The sequence below is a fragment of the Amorphotheca resinae genome, assembly GCF_003019875.1.
Source record: "Amorphotheca resinae ATCC 22711 unplaced genomic scaffold M430scaffold_5, whole genome shotgun sequence".
Classification (NCBI taxonomy): domain Eukaryota; kingdom Fungi; phylum Ascomycota; class Leotiomycetes; order Helotiales; family Amorphothecaceae; genus Amorphotheca; species Amorphotheca resinae.
In genome coordinates this window covers 1,399,404-1,416,883 of record NW_020194475.1, presented here as the reverse complement: position 1 = coordinate 1,416,883, position 17,480 = coordinate 1,399,404, and the positions used below count along the sequence as shown (strand labels likewise).

The 17,480-nt window shown below is 51.6% G+C and overlaps 7 protein-coding genes across 7 annotated transcripts; 5 read left to right on the top strand and 2 right to left on the bottom strand.

The window, feature by feature from the left end:
- Window positions 1–411: 411 nt before the first annotated feature.
- M430DRAFT_100843 (hypothetical protein) lies at window positions 412–2,262 on the top strand (the record flags this gene model as incomplete). Its single annotated transcript, XM_024860662.1, has 4 exons — window positions 412–526; window positions 579–649; window positions 707–1,309; window positions 1,363–2,262. The coding sequence occupies 4 exons, from the start codon at window positions 412–414 to the stop codon at window positions 2,260–2,262; spliced, it is 1,689 nt and encodes a 562-aa protein (XP_024721744.1).
- A 2,851-nt stretch (window positions 2,263–5,113) lies between these two features.
- On the top strand, window positions 5,114–6,580 carry M430DRAFT_41781 (hypothetical protein; the record flags this gene model as incomplete). Its single annotated transcript, XM_024867505.1, has 6 exons — window positions 5,114–5,202; window positions 5,272–5,318; window positions 5,374–5,419; window positions 5,496–6,012; window positions 6,068–6,489; window positions 6,545–6,580. The coding sequence occupies exons 1-6, from the start codon at window positions 5,167–5,169 to the stop codon at window positions 6,578–6,580; spliced, it is 1,104 nt and encodes a 367-aa protein (XP_024721743.1). The 5' UTR covers window positions 5,114–5,166.
- A 550-nt stretch (window positions 6,581–7,130) lies between these two features.
- On the top strand, window positions 7,131–8,078 carry M430DRAFT_18625 (hypothetical protein; the record flags this gene model as incomplete). Its single annotated transcript, XM_024863912.1, has 3 exons — window positions 7,131–7,235; window positions 7,348–7,871; window positions 8,000–8,078. 3 exons carry the CDS (start codon window positions 7,131–7,133, stop codon window positions 8,076–8,078), a joined length of 708 nt encoding a protein of 235 aa, XP_024721742.1.
- Window positions 8,079–8,985: 907 nt separating this feature from the next.
- M430DRAFT_50130 (hypothetical protein) lies at window positions 8,986–11,569 on the top strand (the record flags this gene model as incomplete). The annotated part of the gene is made up of 4 exons (XM_024868118.1): window positions 8,986–9,353; window positions 9,427–10,262; window positions 10,376–11,006; window positions 11,056–11,569. 4 exons carry the CDS (start codon window positions 8,986–8,988, stop codon window positions 11,567–11,569), a joined length of 2,349 nt encoding a protein of 782 aa, XP_024721741.1.
- A 622-nt stretch (window positions 11,570–12,191) lies between these two features.
- Window positions 12,192–13,179, bottom strand: M430DRAFT_50129 (hypothetical protein; the record flags this gene model as incomplete). The annotated part of the gene is made up of 5 exons (XM_024868117.1): window positions 12,192–12,454; window positions 12,509–12,559; window positions 12,706–12,849; window positions 12,929–13,030; window positions 13,170–13,179. The coding sequence occupies 5 exons, from the start codon at window positions 13,177–13,179 to the stop codon at window positions 12,192–12,194; spliced, it is 570 nt and encodes a 189-aa protein (XP_024721740.1).
- A 188-nt stretch (window positions 13,180–13,367) lies between these two features.
- On the top strand, window positions 13,368–14,313 carry M430DRAFT_41777 (hypothetical protein; the record flags this gene model as incomplete). Its single annotated transcript, XM_024867504.1, has 4 exons — window positions 13,368–13,695; window positions 13,765–13,888; window positions 13,941–14,244; window positions 14,295–14,313. The coding sequence occupies exons 1-4, from the start codon at window positions 13,483–13,485 to the stop codon at window positions 14,311–14,313; spliced, it is 660 nt and encodes a 219-aa protein (XP_024721739.1). The 5' UTR covers window positions 13,368–13,482.
- Window positions 14,314–14,926: 613 nt separating this feature from the next.
- Window positions 14,927–16,005, bottom strand: M430DRAFT_41776 (hypothetical protein; the record flags this gene model as incomplete). Its single annotated transcript, XM_024867503.1, has 7 exons — window positions 14,927–14,998; window positions 15,109–15,198; window positions 15,329–15,378; window positions 15,404–15,521; window positions 15,676–15,791; window positions 15,845–15,873; window positions 15,926–16,005. 7 exons carry the CDS (start codon window positions 16,003–16,005, stop codon window positions 14,963–14,965), a joined length of 519 nt encoding a protein of 172 aa, XP_024721738.1. The 3' UTR covers window positions 14,927–14,962.
- Window positions 16,006–17,480: the final 1,475 nt, after the last annotated feature.

Sequence of the window (17,480 nt, the reverse complement as noted above, 5' to 3'; positions counted from 1 at the left end):
GCATCGTTCCATATGTAACAATAATTATTCTCTCTTTTCCGCGGTCTCTTTCCTTTCCTTGCTAGCATCCTTACTCCTTGTATTTTTGATGGGCCTAGTCCGTCCCTGACCGTCTTCGATTCATGCACTTGAATGCATATAATCCGTACAATGCCCACTTCAAGAGATGAAGAGCCAGGACCTGATAGCTCGGGTCGAGGCCAACGTCTTCGAGTGCCAAGGAGTTCCACCGACGCAGAATCAGCACCGCTACTGGCTGGTCCATCCACTGACTTCCAACAAGCCAGGCGTCGGGCCAACGATTCTTTGGACATCTCATTCGGTACAATATCTTCTGATTTCCCTCCTGGAAATCAAGTTTCTCAAGTCGTCCACCACTGTTCTGACGAGTCCTACTTATTTGATATCATCATGGAGAGAGTCAAGTCGACTAGGCTTGCTCACTTGGTGGATAAGTTAGCGGTGGATAGTGAGCCGGGGTTAACCAACGCCCAGTTGATGTTGAACAACCATGATTTAAGGCCTGGTATGTCGAATAATTGATGAGACTTTGGGAAACTCACTGATTTTTCCAATAGTCGAACCCGAGCGTCGCCAGTGGGGTCCTTGGAACTTTGTCGGGTTCTGGATTGCCGATTCTTTCAATATTGTAGGTCACTTATCAAGTTTTGGAGGGATAATTTCTGGAGTGCTAACATCAGATTAGAATACCTGGATGATTTCCTCTTCTATGATCACCTCTAATGGCCTCTCTTGGTGGATGTCTTGGATCTGTGTCTGGATAGGTTACAGCATCGCCGCTTGCTTTATCGTCTTGACCGGAAGAATTGGAGCAACATACCACATTTCATTCCCTGTGGTCACACGTGCCAGCTTCGGCACCTGGGGTGCTCTATGGCCAGTTTTCAACAGAGCGGCGATGGCGTGTATCTGGTACGGCGTCCAGGCCTGGATTGGTGGAGAATGCGTCCGTCTCATGATCAGTGCCATCTGGCCTTCGTTCGACAGGATCCCCAATGGCATTCCTAGCTCGGGGACCACGACTCGCGATTTTGTCTCTTTCTTCATCTTCTGGCTCTGCTCCTTGCCCGCGATCTGGTTCCCGGTTCATAAGATCCGTCACTTGTTCACTGTCAAGGCGTACGTCGTCCCCACGGCTGGAATCGCTTTCTTCATCTGGGCCATTGTCAGAGCAAAAGGGATTGGACCAATCGTGAAGCAACCGGCTACTTCACACGGGTCCGAGTTGGGATGGGGCATAGTCAGTGGTATCATGTCATCAATTGCCAATTTCGCGACTCTTATTGTGGTATGTAGTCTCTTGTTTTTCGAAGGTCAAATGCCTCTAACATTCTGTTATAGAACGACCCGGATTTTGCCCGTTTTGCGCGCAAGCCGAAGGATGCCTTCTGGTCTCAACTCATCTCTATCCCCGTTGGATTTGGAATCACATCCTTCATTGGTATAATAGTTTCCTCGTCATCCATGGTGATTTTCGGCCAAGCCATTTGGAACCCACTCGATCTCCTGCAGTCATTCCTCGATGAAGGGACGCATCAAAACCGGGCCGGCGTGTTCTTCGTTGCATTCGCCTTCTCTCTTGCTCAGCTCGGCACGAACATCGCCGCGAATAGCGTCTCAGCCGGGACCGATATGACTGCGCTCGTCCCGCGCTACCTGAACATCCGCCGCGGCGGCTACATCTGCGCCCTAGTCGGTCTCTGCATGTGCCCATGGCACCTGCTCTCCACCGCCAACAACTTCACCACCTACCTCTCGGCCTACAGCGTGTTCCTCAGCTCCATCGCCGGCGTCATCGTCTGCGATTACTATCTTGTGCGCAAGGGCTACCTCCAGATCAAAGACCTGTACTCGGCCCGCAAAGGCTCGCCGTACTTCTACCACGGCGGGTTCTCGTGGCGCGCCTACGCCGCCTACATCTCGGGGATCCTCATCAATATCGTCGGGTTCGTGGGCGTCATCCGGCCGGGGATCCCGATGGGCGCGAACTATATCTACAGGCTGAACTTCTTCTGCGGGTTTCTGGTGGCGGCGGGCGTGTACTGGCTCCTGTGTTATCTCTTCCCGGTCCCGGCGATGAGCGACGTCTGGATGGAGGTCGGCGATGAGGTCCCCGGGTCTATGGCGTATGGGACTGATATGCTAGGGAGTGATTATGACGAGGAGCGGGCTGCGGGAGCGATTGATTTCAAGGGGGCGCGGATCACGGAGTCGGGAGGGAAGAGAGATCTTGAGTTATGAGAAGAGGCAGAGAGGAGATCTTTGCTCATCATGATGTTATGAATACCTGGATTGCATTTTTGTTTTCACATTTTTGGAAGATACCTCTGGCGCGTATGGTTTAAATGGATGGGATGCATTGTTATGAAAGGTAGAATACTAGAAGCATCATAGGAATCTACCAAACTATCTGACTTGCATGATTTTTCAGTTCAGAATGAAAGATTCAAGAGGTGGGTGGATATTCAACCAAACACGTGATATTGAGCCCGTGAAATGGGAGTTTTGTTGCACATCGCATCAGCGCGCATCATGGGAGGCTTTGATGGTCACATGGTCGTGACACCATGATTTTGTTGCATATCGCATCCTGCGATGATTTCGGGAAAGGGTCCTGTCCAAGGGTGGGTTTCAACGGGCGGTGGGACTTACCTACCTAGGTACCTAGGTAGCTAGCTAGCATCATGTGACTCAGTCAGTCCACGACTGCGCGATTTCTCCGGTGGGATGCCGAACTCCTTCCCCAGATTCGGGATGCTGACTGTACCAGATCCGCAGGGAGGAACCTAGCGCCAGATCTTGTGCGAGACCTCGGGGTTCTCATAACAAAACAAAGGGTTCCAATAAAAGTTGGGATTTTCGGGCTTGTGAGATCAGGAGTTGATTGAGGGAGAAAGGGGAGGAGTTAGCGGTGGTCTTTATTGGGGTTATTATATGGATTCTTTTATCTCTATCGGTCAGGACGTCTTGGAAGGCGACCACGTGAGCGATATATGGCGGCGAGATCAGCTTTCCTCGGGCTATTTTTTGGGTGATGGAAGAAAGCAGAAGAAAAGGGACGAACTGAAGAGAACCAGGGTCCTTTATTCTTTAAATGAGGACTTCTATTAGACAGGGGAAGGAAGCATCAGACAGAGGATTGCCACGGCCGGCTCAGAGCGCTGGCTCGGGGGGCAAAGAGGCACGACTGACGTGCCTAGGTACGGTATCACCCGAATTGGCCTGAAGGCTGACAGGGACGGCTATTGGGGGTCTTCAGCAGTCGTAAGCCCAACTGCATCGCTGCAATAACCCGATGCAATAATCTGTTTTGAATTGCATTCGGGAATCAAATGTATTCTCCCCGTGGCTCAATAATCAGGAATAATATGGGAATGCAATAATACTGTACAGTTTCTGTACTCCTGGAGGTGGGCATGAAAGAGGCATGAAGAGGCGATACGATACATTCCAATCCATTCAACTGCGGCACCGCAGATACGGAGGACGGCACCGCCCTCCTACGCCGTCGGCGTGGCCACGTGACGCCGGCCCCGCGTCGGGCGCCCTCTTACACTCGCGGTTTACGGAAGCAGGGCGCCGATCGCGCGGGCTGGACCAATCAGGGGACGAGTCATTATCAAAGTGGCGTCCAGGGTTGGCCCCCTCTCTCTCTGACTGCGCTGTCGGCGGCTGCGACAGACCCTATTACTCTACTACGCCCACGCTCTCGCCTTTTCCCCGCCAAAAAAAAAGGATTTGCGGACGGATATAGGCGTCAGGCAGTAGTTGAGCGTTTTTTTTTCTTCTATTATTTGTAACAGAGTTGATTGGGGGGGGATGGGAGAGTGCTGCCCAAGCCGCCTAACCGGTGGTCGGTGCTCACTGCTGAGTAGTAAGTTGTTTGCCTCGACGGGCCTCCCGATGGGTTATTCTAAGAAGGGTGGCGTGGGCGAGATGAGATGGGATATGGTGGGATGGGACGGGATGGGATGGGATGGGATGGGATGGGATGGGAGAAGCAGGACGGCCGGATGTGGGGTGACTGAACCGATGGATGAATGGAATGCCACTACGAACCTCTTACCCGACAAACGTCTCTAGTATACAGGGCAGCATAGGCGACGCGGGCTGATCGACGACTCCATGGTGAAGGGACTGGTAATCCCGCGATAGTAATACGTCCGTCGTCCGTACCTCTGCAGACTGCCCGACTGTCGCTGGGTGCGGGAAGGCTAGAATTAGGTGAACCGTGAAGGCTTGCTTTCTCCACCATGCAGAGCCCCCCTTGGACATATTCATGTATTATTTCTATCATAGCGAGTATTATTGCATTGAAGTTGTTAATGCCGCAGCCGTCTTTTGTTTGCCTCCAATTGCCTCCAAGCCTCGGAGAAAGAAGAAGAAGAAGAAACGTTCTTGTCGTGTGTGCGCTCGCTCGCTCTGGGAAAAGTTTTAAAAAGCGCGGGTTGAAGACGGGGGACTTAGCTTCTTCCACTCAGAACGCTGCAAAAGTAAAGGTCCAGTCAGTCAGTCAATCAGTCAAGTAGTCAGGCATCGTCAGGGAAAAAAAGAGGCAGAAGATCGCCCCCCGCGCCCCCGAACTTTGAACTTGCCATGCTTCCTGGAATAATTATCCTGTGCCTGTCCCTGTAGTCTCGTACATACCCCTGCGTCTATCCCGATGTATATCCCTCTCTTTGTTTTTTCTTTTTTATTTTATTTGATAAATGATGGTAAAAAAAGAAACAATCTCACTTGCCTTGCTTTCTGCTCTGTTTCCCCGAATCACCTATAACAATCTAGAAAGACAGGGCCCCGTTTAGACAAGAGAGAGCGCTAGGCGAATGCGAACCGGCTGCTCCCAAAAGCCCACTTCTTATCTGACGGAGCCTTCATAAACAGACCGGCCGACCCCCCCCCCCAACCGCATCTCTCATATTTTCTCGCTCTTCTCCATCCCTCCATCCCTCCATCCCTCCATCCTCCCCCCCCCTCCACTTCCCTCAGCCTGACTCACGTCGGCCACTCTCCCCTCTACCTCAAACTCAACGAATCTTTCGCATCGCATCGCATCTCTCTTTTTCTGTTTTCTCCTTCTCTCTCCCTTCAATCCACTTTCATCCTCTTCTCTCAATTGAAACGTCCCCCCACAACGTCGCAAAGATGGCTGGCACCACTCACGTCTCCTACACGGCCAATGTGCGTTTGTCCCAATTCCCCCCCCCCACACACAACGTCTGGCTCCGAGATCGCTGACCACGCCCATAGCTCCTCAAGTACATGTCCCTCGATCAGAAGGGCAGTGCGATTGCAGAGTAAGGGTCATCGGTGACTGCGTCTGCGCACCATCGCTGATTTATTTGCCACCAGGTACATCTGGATTGACTCAACTGGAGGGGTTCGCTCAAAGTCAAAGGTGAGGCGCCAACACTTCCTCCTCCCGCCACAACCCATTCAACACATATGCTAATCAATCCCTCGTGTCTCGCCAGACTCTCCCAAAGATCCCTCCCAGCGGTGAATTCAAGATCGAGGATCTCCCAGAGTGGAACTTCGACGGCAGCTCGACGGGCCAGGCTCCAGGCGACAACTCTGATGTCTACCTCCGCCCTGTCGCCATCTTCCCTGACCCTTTCCGCAAAGCCCCCAACATCCTCGTCATCTGTGAATGCTGGAATGCCGATGGAACCCCCAACAAGTACAACTACCGCTACGAGGCCAACAAGCTCATGGAGGCGCACAAGGACCAGAAGCCATGGTTCGGTCTCGAGCAGGAGTACACCCTGCTCGACATGAACGACAGACCATATGGCTGGCCCGTTGGTGGTTTCCCCGGTCCCCAGGGCCCATACTACTGTGGTGTTGGTGCCGGTAAGGTCTTCTGCAGAGATATCGTCGAGGCCCACTTCAAGGCCTGCTTGTACGCCGGCATCAAGATCTCGGGCACAAACGCCGAGGTCATGCCCGCCCAGTGGGAGTTCCAGGTTGGTCCCTGCGAGGGCATTGAGTGTAAGCCCCCTCTACATCGGAATTTATTGGACCTTCGGCTAATGGTATCTGCTAGTGGGCGATCACCTCTGGTGTGCTCGTTTCCTCCTCAACCGCATCGCCGAGGAGTTCGGTGCCAAGATCACCCTCCACCCGAAGCCAATCCCAGGTGACTGGAACGGAGCCGGTCTGCACAGCAACTTCTCCAGCGAGGATATGCGCAAGCCCGGTGGCATGAAGCACATCGAGGCCGCCATCAAGAAGCTCGAGGGCCGCCACAAGGAGCACATTGCAGTGTACGGCGAGGACAACACATTACGTCTCACCGGCAGACATGAGACCGGTAGCATTGATGCATTCACATACGGTGTCGCCAACCGTGGCGCATCCATCCGTATCCCAAGAGAGGTTGGCCACAAGGGTTACGGTTACTTCGAGGACAGACGACCAGCCTCAAATGCTGACCCCTACCAGATCACTGGTATCTTGATGGAGACAGTAAGTGCCTGAGATCTGATTTAGTTGTGGTGCACGTGCTAACTTCCCCCCGCAGATTTTCGGCGGCGTTGATGACGCTAAGAAGGCATAGGTGCGAAATGCTTCCTGGGGGGTGCGTTGTACAAGAAGAATGGTGAAGAAGAAAAAAACTATGGTCAGGCGAGAGAGGAGTCTTTCTGCAAGCAAATGATTTCCTTCTTGGTTGTCTGTAGCTGTCCCAGAGTGGCCATGCCCATGTAAATGAATTTGAGCTTGGCGCAAAACATCAACAATTGATACCGACTTTTGCATTCTGAGATTATAACTCTGCTTTTTTAATGGGGTAATCGACATTTTTGTCGATTATTTTTTTTTTTAAAAGAAAAAAAACAACCCCAAATTGCTAATAATGATAATTCAACATTTTCGAGCAAATCTGATTCGATCACTCACTCATGCCCTGTTGATCATTCCTGTTGGTGTGTGCCTCTTCAAGTCAGCCTTGTGATGACGTACGTTATTTCCAGAGCAGAGCTCCAATTTCACTCTTTTTTATGTAAGCGATGCATACCTAGCATACCATAGAGCTCTTTCTGGGTTAAAGAACGAAAGAAAGGAAAGAAAGGAATTGTCCTCTCCTATATCACACTTCATTCACCACAATGCCGATGCTGTCCTCTACTACATTATTACGCAGAGCTACTGCTGCTGCTGGGCGATTACAGTCTATCCGCTGTATCTCGACGCTACCGTCTAATCCTCATATTGTAAGTACATACCTTCTTGTTTCGATTTGAGCCTGCATATTTTACCTTACTTTCAATTCATTCATTCATTCATGAAATGGAATAAATTAAATACCAACCAAACACGCCGCAGCACGTCTTCCCAGATCCCGAATCCCCCTCGACATCGCACATCCTAACGCTACTTCCCACGTCTCCCCCATCCAAAAGCCTCGCGATAGGGAGCACCAGCAAGCTCCCACCCACGCCCGATTCCCTGATCGAGAACCCGCGCTTCCTGACGATCCTGCAAGACGTGCTACGCAGCCACGCGACCGCCGACCCCTGGGTGCAAGCCCAAGCCGCGGCCTTCGCGTCCACGTCTGGCTCGGCGCTGGGATCCGGGGGAGGACGCTTCTTCTCGCCCGCGGCGAAGAAACATAGTAGTGGTGCGGGCGGCGCGAGTGATCAGGGAGGTGCCGGAGGCGGGGGCAGAGGCGGCTGGATTCATGTTAGTGATTCGAGAGCACCGCCGGATTATGGCAGGATTGCGTTTCCCGAGGATATTTTTGGGAGTTTGGAGGTCGATGGGCAGGGGAGGTTTGTGAGGTCTGAGGGCTTGGAGTTGGGGAATTATCAGAGTAGTGGCACGTATCGCGTTGTGACGAGGGAGGGCATGTAAGTTCGAGTCTTCTTCTTGTTGTTGCTCCTGGGCTCTTACTTTACTTTCTCTTTCCGGAGCTTGATTTTCTGGGCTTTTTTGAGTTGATGAGGGATGTTTGACATGGACTAACGTTAGTGTGTAGACTGGGACTGAGTGATTTCCTGAGGGGCAAGTTGGTGGAGAGGTTAAGGGCGGAAGAGGAGAAGGAGAAAAAGAAGTAACAGGAGGAAAATCGTAGAGAAAGATGAGGGCGAAGAAAAGTACCAAAGGAGACAAAGGAAAAGAGTAACGAAAGATGGAGGTCTGGAAAAGTATAAAAAGTGAAGGAGAAAAATAAGGAAGAATGAGAAGAGTAGAGAAAGTTGACGCTGCGGGCGGGACCACATCGAGAGGCGTATAGCCACAGATACCCGGGCTGAGGAGTGTCGAAACAGCCAAAATCAAGCAGGTTGCCGCGAACAGGAATGTTCGCTGCTGGACATGTGATGGATGTACACAACATGCTGCGTGTTACGCCAGACAGAATCAACTGTCATACTACATAGATACCTAGAGTTATATATCTTGGGAGATTTTCAAGTATCCGAGCTGCTGAACGAACATTCCACATTTAACCACGAAAAGTCGAATTCTCCCGGAACTACCGTATGCACGAATCATTCTCGAAGGCCCGTCAGGAGAGAATGATTGCTCTGCCTTGTCTCGAAGTTCACAGCGAAGGAAACGAAAGAAACGAAAGAAACGAAACGAGAGATAAAGCTCTTTCTGGATAGGGGCAAGATAGGCAAAGCCTGGAAGCCCAAGCTTCTACCCCACAAATTGCACGGCGTCGCTAAACCCGGGCTCCAGCGATTGACAGCAACGTTGAGACACGACACATCCAAAAAGAAATCCCAATTCAACGCCATCAAGTCACACGAGGAGTCGGGAACCTTTGGCGTGCCTCCCCCAGAGATGAGCGCTTTACCTCTCGTCCTTTGCCTCTAGATCGAATCTTCATCTCCCAGCCCGCGAGTTGAACCTACCACCGCCCTGTGCCCACATCATCCCCCCCGTCATTGTGGTGGGGCAACCGACGACCTTCACAATCCCTCCCTCCATCTCCAAAAAAGCAACAACAACCCCACGATGATGCCCCACGGCGCCTACGAGGACGGCGAGCTGGAGATCTCGCTCGCTCCTTCTGCCAACCGCCGAGCCCAGAACAAGCCGCCCGATGCCAGCACTCGCCGCGACCAGAATGGCAGCAAGCACCGATCCGTTGAGCCTGCTCCGCAGAAGAAGGCCGAGCAGCGTGTCGGCGCCTACCACATCGTCAAGACCCTCGGCGAGGGCTCCTTTGGCAAGGTCAAGCTGGCCGTGCACCGCGTGACGAACCAGCAGGTTGCCCTGAAGATCATTGCGAGGAAGAAGCTCATCAGCCGGGACATGGCCGGCCGGGTCGAGCGGGAAATCGAGTACCTGCAGCTCCTCAGACACCCGCACATCATCAAGCTGTAAGTTGGCACCTTGTATATCTTGGATGGGCGTGTACACGTTTGCTAAACACCCTCGCCTTGCGTTATCTAGATACACGGTGATCAAGACCCCGCAGGAAATCATCATGGTCCTGGAGTACGCGGGCGGCGAGCTCTTCGACTATATCGTACAGAACGGCAAGATGAGGGAGGATGAAGCTCGGAGATTCTTCCAGCAGATCATATGTGCGGTCGAGTACTGCCACAGACACAAGATCGTCCACCGCGATCTCAAGCCCGAGAACCTGCTCCTCGACGAGAACTTGAATGTCAAGATTGCCGACTTCGGTCTCAGCAACATCATGACTGATGGTAACTTCCTCAAGACCAGCTGTGGTAGTCCCAACTATGCTGCACCCGAGGTCATCAACGGTAAGCTATATGCTGGCCCGGAGGTTGACGTCTGGAGTTGTGGGGTCATCTTGTATGTGCTGCTCGTGGGAAGACTGCCCTTCGACGATGAGCATATCCCTTCCCTGTTTGCGAAGATTGCCAAGGGCCAATATGTGGTTCCGAACTACATGAGCTCTGGAGCTGCCTCGCTCATCAAGAAGATGTTGGCTGTCAACCCCGTCCACCGCATCACCGTCGAGGAGATCCGCTTGGACCCCTGGTTCGTCAAGAACCTGCCTGCGTATCTGCAGCCGCCGGTGGAAGAGTTCATCGATACTGGGGTCGACCCTACTAAGGCCATCAATCCCAAGACAATTGCACCTCACGCGAGTCCTGCGATCCAGGAGAAGCTGCATGACCAGGTCACGGAGAAGATCAGCAAGACAATGGGATATGGTATCAAGGACGTTCAAGAGGCATTGGCTTCGGAAGAACCATCTGCGATCAAGGATGCTTATTTGATTGTCAGAGAGAATAAGTTGATGCAAGCTAACCGTGAGTTGATCCCCCCCTCATGTGTCTACCCCTCCACCTACGCGATATTACGCGAGTGAGGCCCGAATGAGAATATAAAATGCACACGGTTGTTTAAGCTAACTTCTCCATAGCAAACCTTGCGGATGACAAAGGCCAACTTCTCTTCCAAGCTGCTTCTCCCCCACCCCCGCACGCCGGTCTCAAACCTGACGGCTCAATGTCTTCACCACCTCCACCGGACGCGCAGGCTTCGGCCGATGCTCCTGACCGACAACCACGACCAAGTCCCCGTGTAGACGCGGTCTCCCCACGCTCTACCAGCTCGGCTGGAACTGACAGATCTACGCGTCCCTACATCAGCAAGATCGGTATCCTTCCTAGCAGTCTCACACCTTATCATCGAGACTACATGGAGCGTAGACGATTGGGAAAGACCGTGGACAGCCCCTTGTCAACAGCTCATTCGGAAGATAATGAACCGCACCCCCAAACCGATGCTGAGAAGGCTGAGACCGCTCGCCGACTCAACCCTCATTCCAAGAGTCAGCTCAAGCTTGACGAAGCCAGCAAGAGACCAGCCGGTATGACGCCAGTTCCCCAAAAGAAGGCAAAGCCGACAAAATGGCAATTTGGTATCCGATCGCGTAACCAGCCGCTGGAGGCCATTGGCTGCATCTATAGGGCTCTACAGAAGCTAGGTGCCGAATGGGTTGTCGATGAGGGTTGGGAGGCTTCTCGCCAGGGGTCACATGAGGATGAGGAGTAAGTCATCTATCTGTCTACATCTACGAAACATGCTAATGGCCTGTAGAAACAAGGATGGCAGCTTTGTCTCGAGCCACAGTGGCGCTTCCCTTCACCACGCCAATTCCATGAACCCTGATAGATCTGGAAGCAACCTCCAATTCCGCGCCGTGGACCCAAATACTCAGTACAAGCTGCCTGCAGACCCGTGGGTTCTTCGTGTTCGCTGGAAGAAGGACGGCATGTATCCTCCTGGAACCGTTCCTCCTGGATCGACCCACTCATCGACAATTGACCTCCGACGCCAATCGATTGGTTCTCTTAGTAGCGCTGGCGGTTCCCTTCCGAATCAAGAGGCCTCCACTCCTAAATCCTCCAAACCCGACCCGGTTGAGAGCGTCATCATGCACCTTGATATCCAACTCTACGAGATGGAGCCTGGTGTGTATTTGGTGGATTTCAAGTGTGCTGGCTATGAGACTCCGGATGGCATGTTGGTCGAGGAAAAGGATGTTACATCTCCCTTCCCCTTCTTGGACTTGGCTTCGAAGTTGATCATTCAACTTGCCGAGGCTGACTGAAGGCAGCGGAGAGAGCAGTGACGGGTCTCCCTTTGCTTCGCAAGGTTGACTTCTCCTAAGTTGGTCATTCGACTTGCGGGATCTGACTTGAAGGTTTGGAAGAGTTAACGAAATTTGCTACGATTGATAGTGGGGCTAATGTGCGATAATGGCTTGAGCATGACACGAACTAAAACATTTCGACGGGATCATTGAAGACGGACTTGGCTGGCAGATACTCAAGCGTGGCGTTGCTCTGGATGGTTAAATACCCGGAAGGCCTGATATCACTTTCCTCCAGCGCATATGAAAGATGCTCGACATCCCCACTCTTCGCTTGTGTATGGATGGCTTCATCATAAAATAGGAACAGATAAGCAAGGGGCGAGCACCTTTTGTGCAACAAATCACCCTTTTCTTTTTACAATCCTCATGTAAAATTACATTTCCATGTGCCCACCTCCCACTGAAGGTGATCATCGATTTTGTGACTCGCTGCTGCTGATTCTCATGGCAATATACCAAACTCCTTTTTGTCCCAACGCCGTAGTCTCGAATCAAGAGATAGCAGACCCTTTAGCCATCACCAAACCCCTCCACCACTGATTAACACTAACACATGCTCATCTCATCTCATCCTATCTCATCTCCTCTCACCACCTCCCTGCTGCTGCTGCTGCTGTTGCTGCTGCTGCCCATCAAACTGCGGCGCAGGCGGGAACCCAGGGGGCGGCGCCCCCCCAGGGAAACCACCAGGCGGCGGCGGCGGGAACTGGAAATTCGGCGGCAGGCCGCCCGGGGGAGGGAAAGGGAGGCCGCCGGGCGGTGGGAAGGGAAGGCCTGGTAAGGGGGGAGCGCCGGGGCCGCCGGGGAACGGTGGCATTGGCATGCCTCGTCCTCCTGGAGCTGTTGTTTGACGTGTTAGCTGGGAGAAGATCCGGGGGGGGGGGAGGGGCGTACGTGGAATCATGCCGGGACCGCCTGGCATGCCGAAGGGTGGTGGGGGGACACCTGGAGGGAGGGATGATGTGTTAGCATTTTCTCTTCTTTTCTTTTCTTTTCTTTCTTTTTGTTTATTTTGTTTCTTGGGGTATGGAATGTGTGTATATATATATATATATATATATATGAGACGAGAACACAGGACAGGTACATACCACCCGGGAAACCAAACGGCGGCGGCATCATAGGCTGAACGCCAGGATTCTGGCCCAGCATCGGATTCGACGAGGACTGGCCCTCGGCCGCATATGAAGAGGTGATAGAATCGATAACGGACTGGGCTTTCTCGTGGCCGATTTCTGCGCGCGCGCCGGTCAGTGTCAGTATTCGGGAAACGGATGGTTTGGGATGGGGGGAAGGGGAGAGAGAGAAACGCACGCTGGTAGTAGTCGACGACGTTTCGGAGGTGGTTGCGTCCGCTATTGTGCGCTTTGCGCACGCTCATCGAGTCGTGCGTGAGGTAGACATCGCAGTAATCACCTAGAGACAGAGAGTTGTCAGGATCAGGTATGGGGCAGTGGGGAGGTCAAGCGGCGAATGGAAGGAAGAAAGAACGTACAGAAGACTGGATTTTGAAGTTAGCAGGGTCAGAAGAAAGATCGCAAAGGAGGGGACTTACATTTCGGCATTGTTGCAAATCTGGATCTTCAGCGGCTGTGATGTAGCTGTTGAGAGAAACCTAATAACTTTGCCTTTCCTGCCGTCGCGGTTCGAAGAAGTTCGCGATCTGGAAGAAGGGTGACACGTGACTGCCATACCCATGTTCGAACAAAAGACGGAGGGAAGCGTCCCACCGCCCCCCCCCTTGCCCCGTGCTCTGGGAAAGCTCCACGTCGTTACTTTTTGGCGACGACTCCCTTTCAACCCCCCCTACGCGACCATCAATAGCAGCCCGCAACTCGACAAGCCCTCCACACGACTATTCGGGCAGGATGGCGAACGCTCACTCGTTGCTGTACTCGCTGTGCAGCTTTCTGCTGCTGCTCGCGTGCGTGGACGCGCTGAAATTCGACATGGAAGCGTTTAGCAAGGGGGACAAGAAGGGTCAGCGATGCATCAGGAATTTCGTGGCTAAGGATACGTTGGTTGTCGTTACAGCGATTGTTGATGGGTATAAAGGCGATGGCATGGTTTTGAACATGCATGTAAGTTCTTTTTGGCGGTGGAGCAATTCTCATAAGGAGAGGAAGAAGAAATGCTGATCAGATCTCTAGATCAAGGATGTGGTTGGGAACGAGTATGGAAAACCCAAGGACGTCGTGGGCGAGCAGAGAATGGCTTTCACATCGCATGCTGATGCTTTCTTCGACGTCTGCTTTGAAAACTACCTGTCTGGGAGTATGGAATCCCCTCTACGCATCTTGCTGATCGACGCTGACAACCGCTACAGCCAGGACCGTCTCACACCGTTCCCGCCACGTCGAACTCGACATCGACATCGGTGCCGACGCCAAGGACTGGTTGGCCGTGCAAGCGACCGAGAAGCTCAAGCCCGTCGAGACGGAATTACGGCGCATCGAGGAGATGGTCGGTGAGATCGTGGCCGAGATGGAATACCTGCGGAGCCGGGAGCAGAAGCTGCGGGATACGAACGAGAGCACGAACACACGGGTGAAATGGTTTGCGTTTGGTACGATGGGCATGCTGGTCGCTTTGGGAGCGTGGCAGGTTGTGTATTTGAGGGCGTACTTCAGGTATGCAGCTCTTGCTTCCGGGGCTGGTCGTCTTGCTAATGTGCTTCCAGGTCAAAGCATCTCATCTAGGTCTTCATGCGATTTTACAAAGGAATGGTGGGCGCGAGGCGTGGTATGGTGGAGGGTTCTAGGCAATCAACCACACCTTGTTTTACTAGTAGCTGTCGAAAAGCAGGTATATAATGGCAATACAACGGCAGGGCAAGAAATACCCTGGAAAAGTTCACAGAGGTTGTTGGCCAACGTGCAATAGAAGAGCGCAAGCTTGAAATTCGTTCGTCTGTATAACCAATGCTAGCCATTTGTTCCTCTCCGTAAGTGTAAGGGATATACAATGAGTCTTCTTTTCTGTATTTGGTTGTATTTGAACTTCTTGCTCCTACTCTGTTGCTCGCGTGCTTCTCTTCAGCCAAAGTGCCCTTAAAGGCTACTGCCCCACCTGCCATACAACGTCAACAGCTTGGCCCGGGGTTACTAAAATAAGACCCGAGTGGAGTACGACACTCGAGATATCTCAATAAAGGGATTATTGCAATAATAAAAAACTGCTACGTTCGATTGGGAAGGTACAAGAATCTTCGGACTTGAAGTATCAAGAGAGTGATGAATATAAATAAGACGTGAAAATTTTATGATATTGTGTTTTTGCATTGTGATATGTCCTATCCTAGAATGTATCTACCCTGCCGGATCCCATCCCAAGACTATCCATAACCATCTACGATGGTGGCATGATATCAAAGGTTTGCGCTGACTGTTCACAAAGTCAGTGGAGAAAGAGAGGATGATTGCTGAGACATCTTGGGGAAGATCTTTGTCTCCGGAGCAAGAGGACAAAGGAAGGTCTCTTGTACTTGTACGCACCTCCTTAACCCAGGGCAATCTGTATTTGCCAAAGATCTCGGCGGTCGGCTCGAAGCTCTTTCCTTCATCCAAGAGGATGGTTCTCACGACCTGTGGGAGAAGATGGAGTTAGTATTTGTGATTGTAGCAATACTTGAGGGCTAGTAGCCCCTAGATGACTTCCAAGGTGCATAAAGGGGAAGAGACATATTTCAATAAACAAGAGAGGGACTTGACTTACAATTTGGTCGCCCAAAACCTCCTGGTGGTGGTAGACGTGAGAGGTGCAGTCTGGGGGGGTTCTAGTCAGCTTTACTTGGTCTTAGAGGGTTCTGGACCTTGTAGCACGAGATCCAGGAGTGCAGTGGCGCATTGGCCATATCTGTAATCCCCCGGCGCCATCTATCAGGGAGAGGGGATTCCTTACTGCCGCACTAAAAGTTATCGGAGTCAGTATTACTATATCAGGAAGTGGAGCATGAATCACGAGCAATAGGGCATGCTGTAACTCCTGGAAAGCATCCTGGAAGTGCCTTGAGAGTAAAGCATCGAGCGTGACTAATGGAACCGTCCAGAGGGGCAACTTACGTGGTAGCAGTGAACAGGCTTGCCGCTGGCACCATGGTAGGTGAAGTCCTTCACTTGTCCCTTCGTGATTTTCAGATCTTTCATGGGAACGATCTGGTTCAGAGAGTATGCTCCACCTGAATGTTATCAGTATTTTGGCGCAGCATTAGGATCCAATGCCAAAACCTACCTCCCAGCTTCTTGCAAGTATCGCAGTGGCTGGTCTCCTGTCAGTACTTTTGGGATTTCGAGCGCATCCAGGGGAAATCACCAGAGAACGTGGTTCTTCCCCTCAAGCTTCACATCCCACTCAACCTGCCCGCAGAAGCAGCTTCCGTGATAGCTAGTCATGATGATATAATAAAGCTCGTTGCAATGAGCAGAGAATCTGACTTGCAAACAAGGGAAGCATGATGGAATATCACCCCTTTTATATTCCCCTCTTATCGCACATTGTGTTGACGTCAGATAGAGGGGTAAAATCGGCAGCCACGTCAATGATGCCTCGAGGCTCTATCGATACAGAGGTACAGCGCAGGCTCGAGCGTTTAGCAACGAGCTAAGCGGATCCTCTTGTTTGACAGCCCTGATTTGACAATCCAGGAGAAACATCCCTGCCCCGCGTTGAGGGGATGATTTCGGCCCCCTTCGTCGAGCTATCTCTGCCTATGGCGACCGGACGTCCGGAGCCATCCGTGAGAGATGCTGCTGCTGGAGAAGATGTTGGATGCAGATTGTATGTATGTCTTAGTTGAAGACGGATGACGATTATCGTAGGCAGAGACACTTCTGCTTTGGCTCATTTGTCAACAGAGACAAAGCCCAATCGGACATGCTGAACAAGCTGAGAGACGCCGAAGATTCAACGAATCTAGGTGATTCCTGCATACCGCGCCAGGTATTCCAACATGGAGGACTAGGATGCAATGGCTCGCTTCGCTCGCGTGAGTGTAATGCTGAGTCATAGGGGCAGAAGCCAAGTCTTTTGATGTTATACTGATTTTACTACTGTAACAGAAACTGTAGGCTGTTTAATTATGTACGCCGGTTTAGACCTGTTATATAGCCTTAAAAACGCTCTGATTTCACCCTGTTATATAGCCTTAAAACGCTCTAAATTCAACCCGTTATATAGCCTCGAAAACGCTCGAATCTAACCCGTTATATAGCCTTAAAAACACTCGAATTCAACCTGTTATATGCTAGTAAAAACACTCGAATTTAACCCGTTATATAGCCTTAAAAACGCTCGAATCTAACCTGTTATATAGGTAGCCTTAAAAACGCTCGGGTTTAACGCCGTTATATGCTAGTAAAAACACTCGAATTCAACCCGTTATATAGTCCTAAAAACGCTCGGGCTTAACGCCGTTATATGCTAGTAAAAACACTCGAATTTAGCCTGTTATATAGCCTCGACAACACTCGGATTCGACGCCGTTATATACCTTAAAAAAGCTCTGATTTTGTGCTGTTATATACCTCGAAAACGCTCTGATTTGACGCCGTTATATGCCTCGAAAACGGTCTGATTTAACGCCGTTATATGCCTTAAAAACGGTCTAATTCGACGCCGTTATATACCTCGAGAACGCTCGGATTCTGTGCCGTTATATAGCCTCGACAACACCCGGATTCGACGCCGTTATATGCCTTACCTATAGAGCCACTTACCTGTAGGGCTGCTTACCTGTAGGGCTACCTGTATGGCCGCTTGTAGTAGTACCTGTAGCATGTCTGTTCGAGTGCCTGTTCGAGTGCCTGTTCGAGTGCCTGTTCGAGTGCCTGTTCGAGTGCCTGTTCGAGTGCCTGTTCGAGTGCCTGTT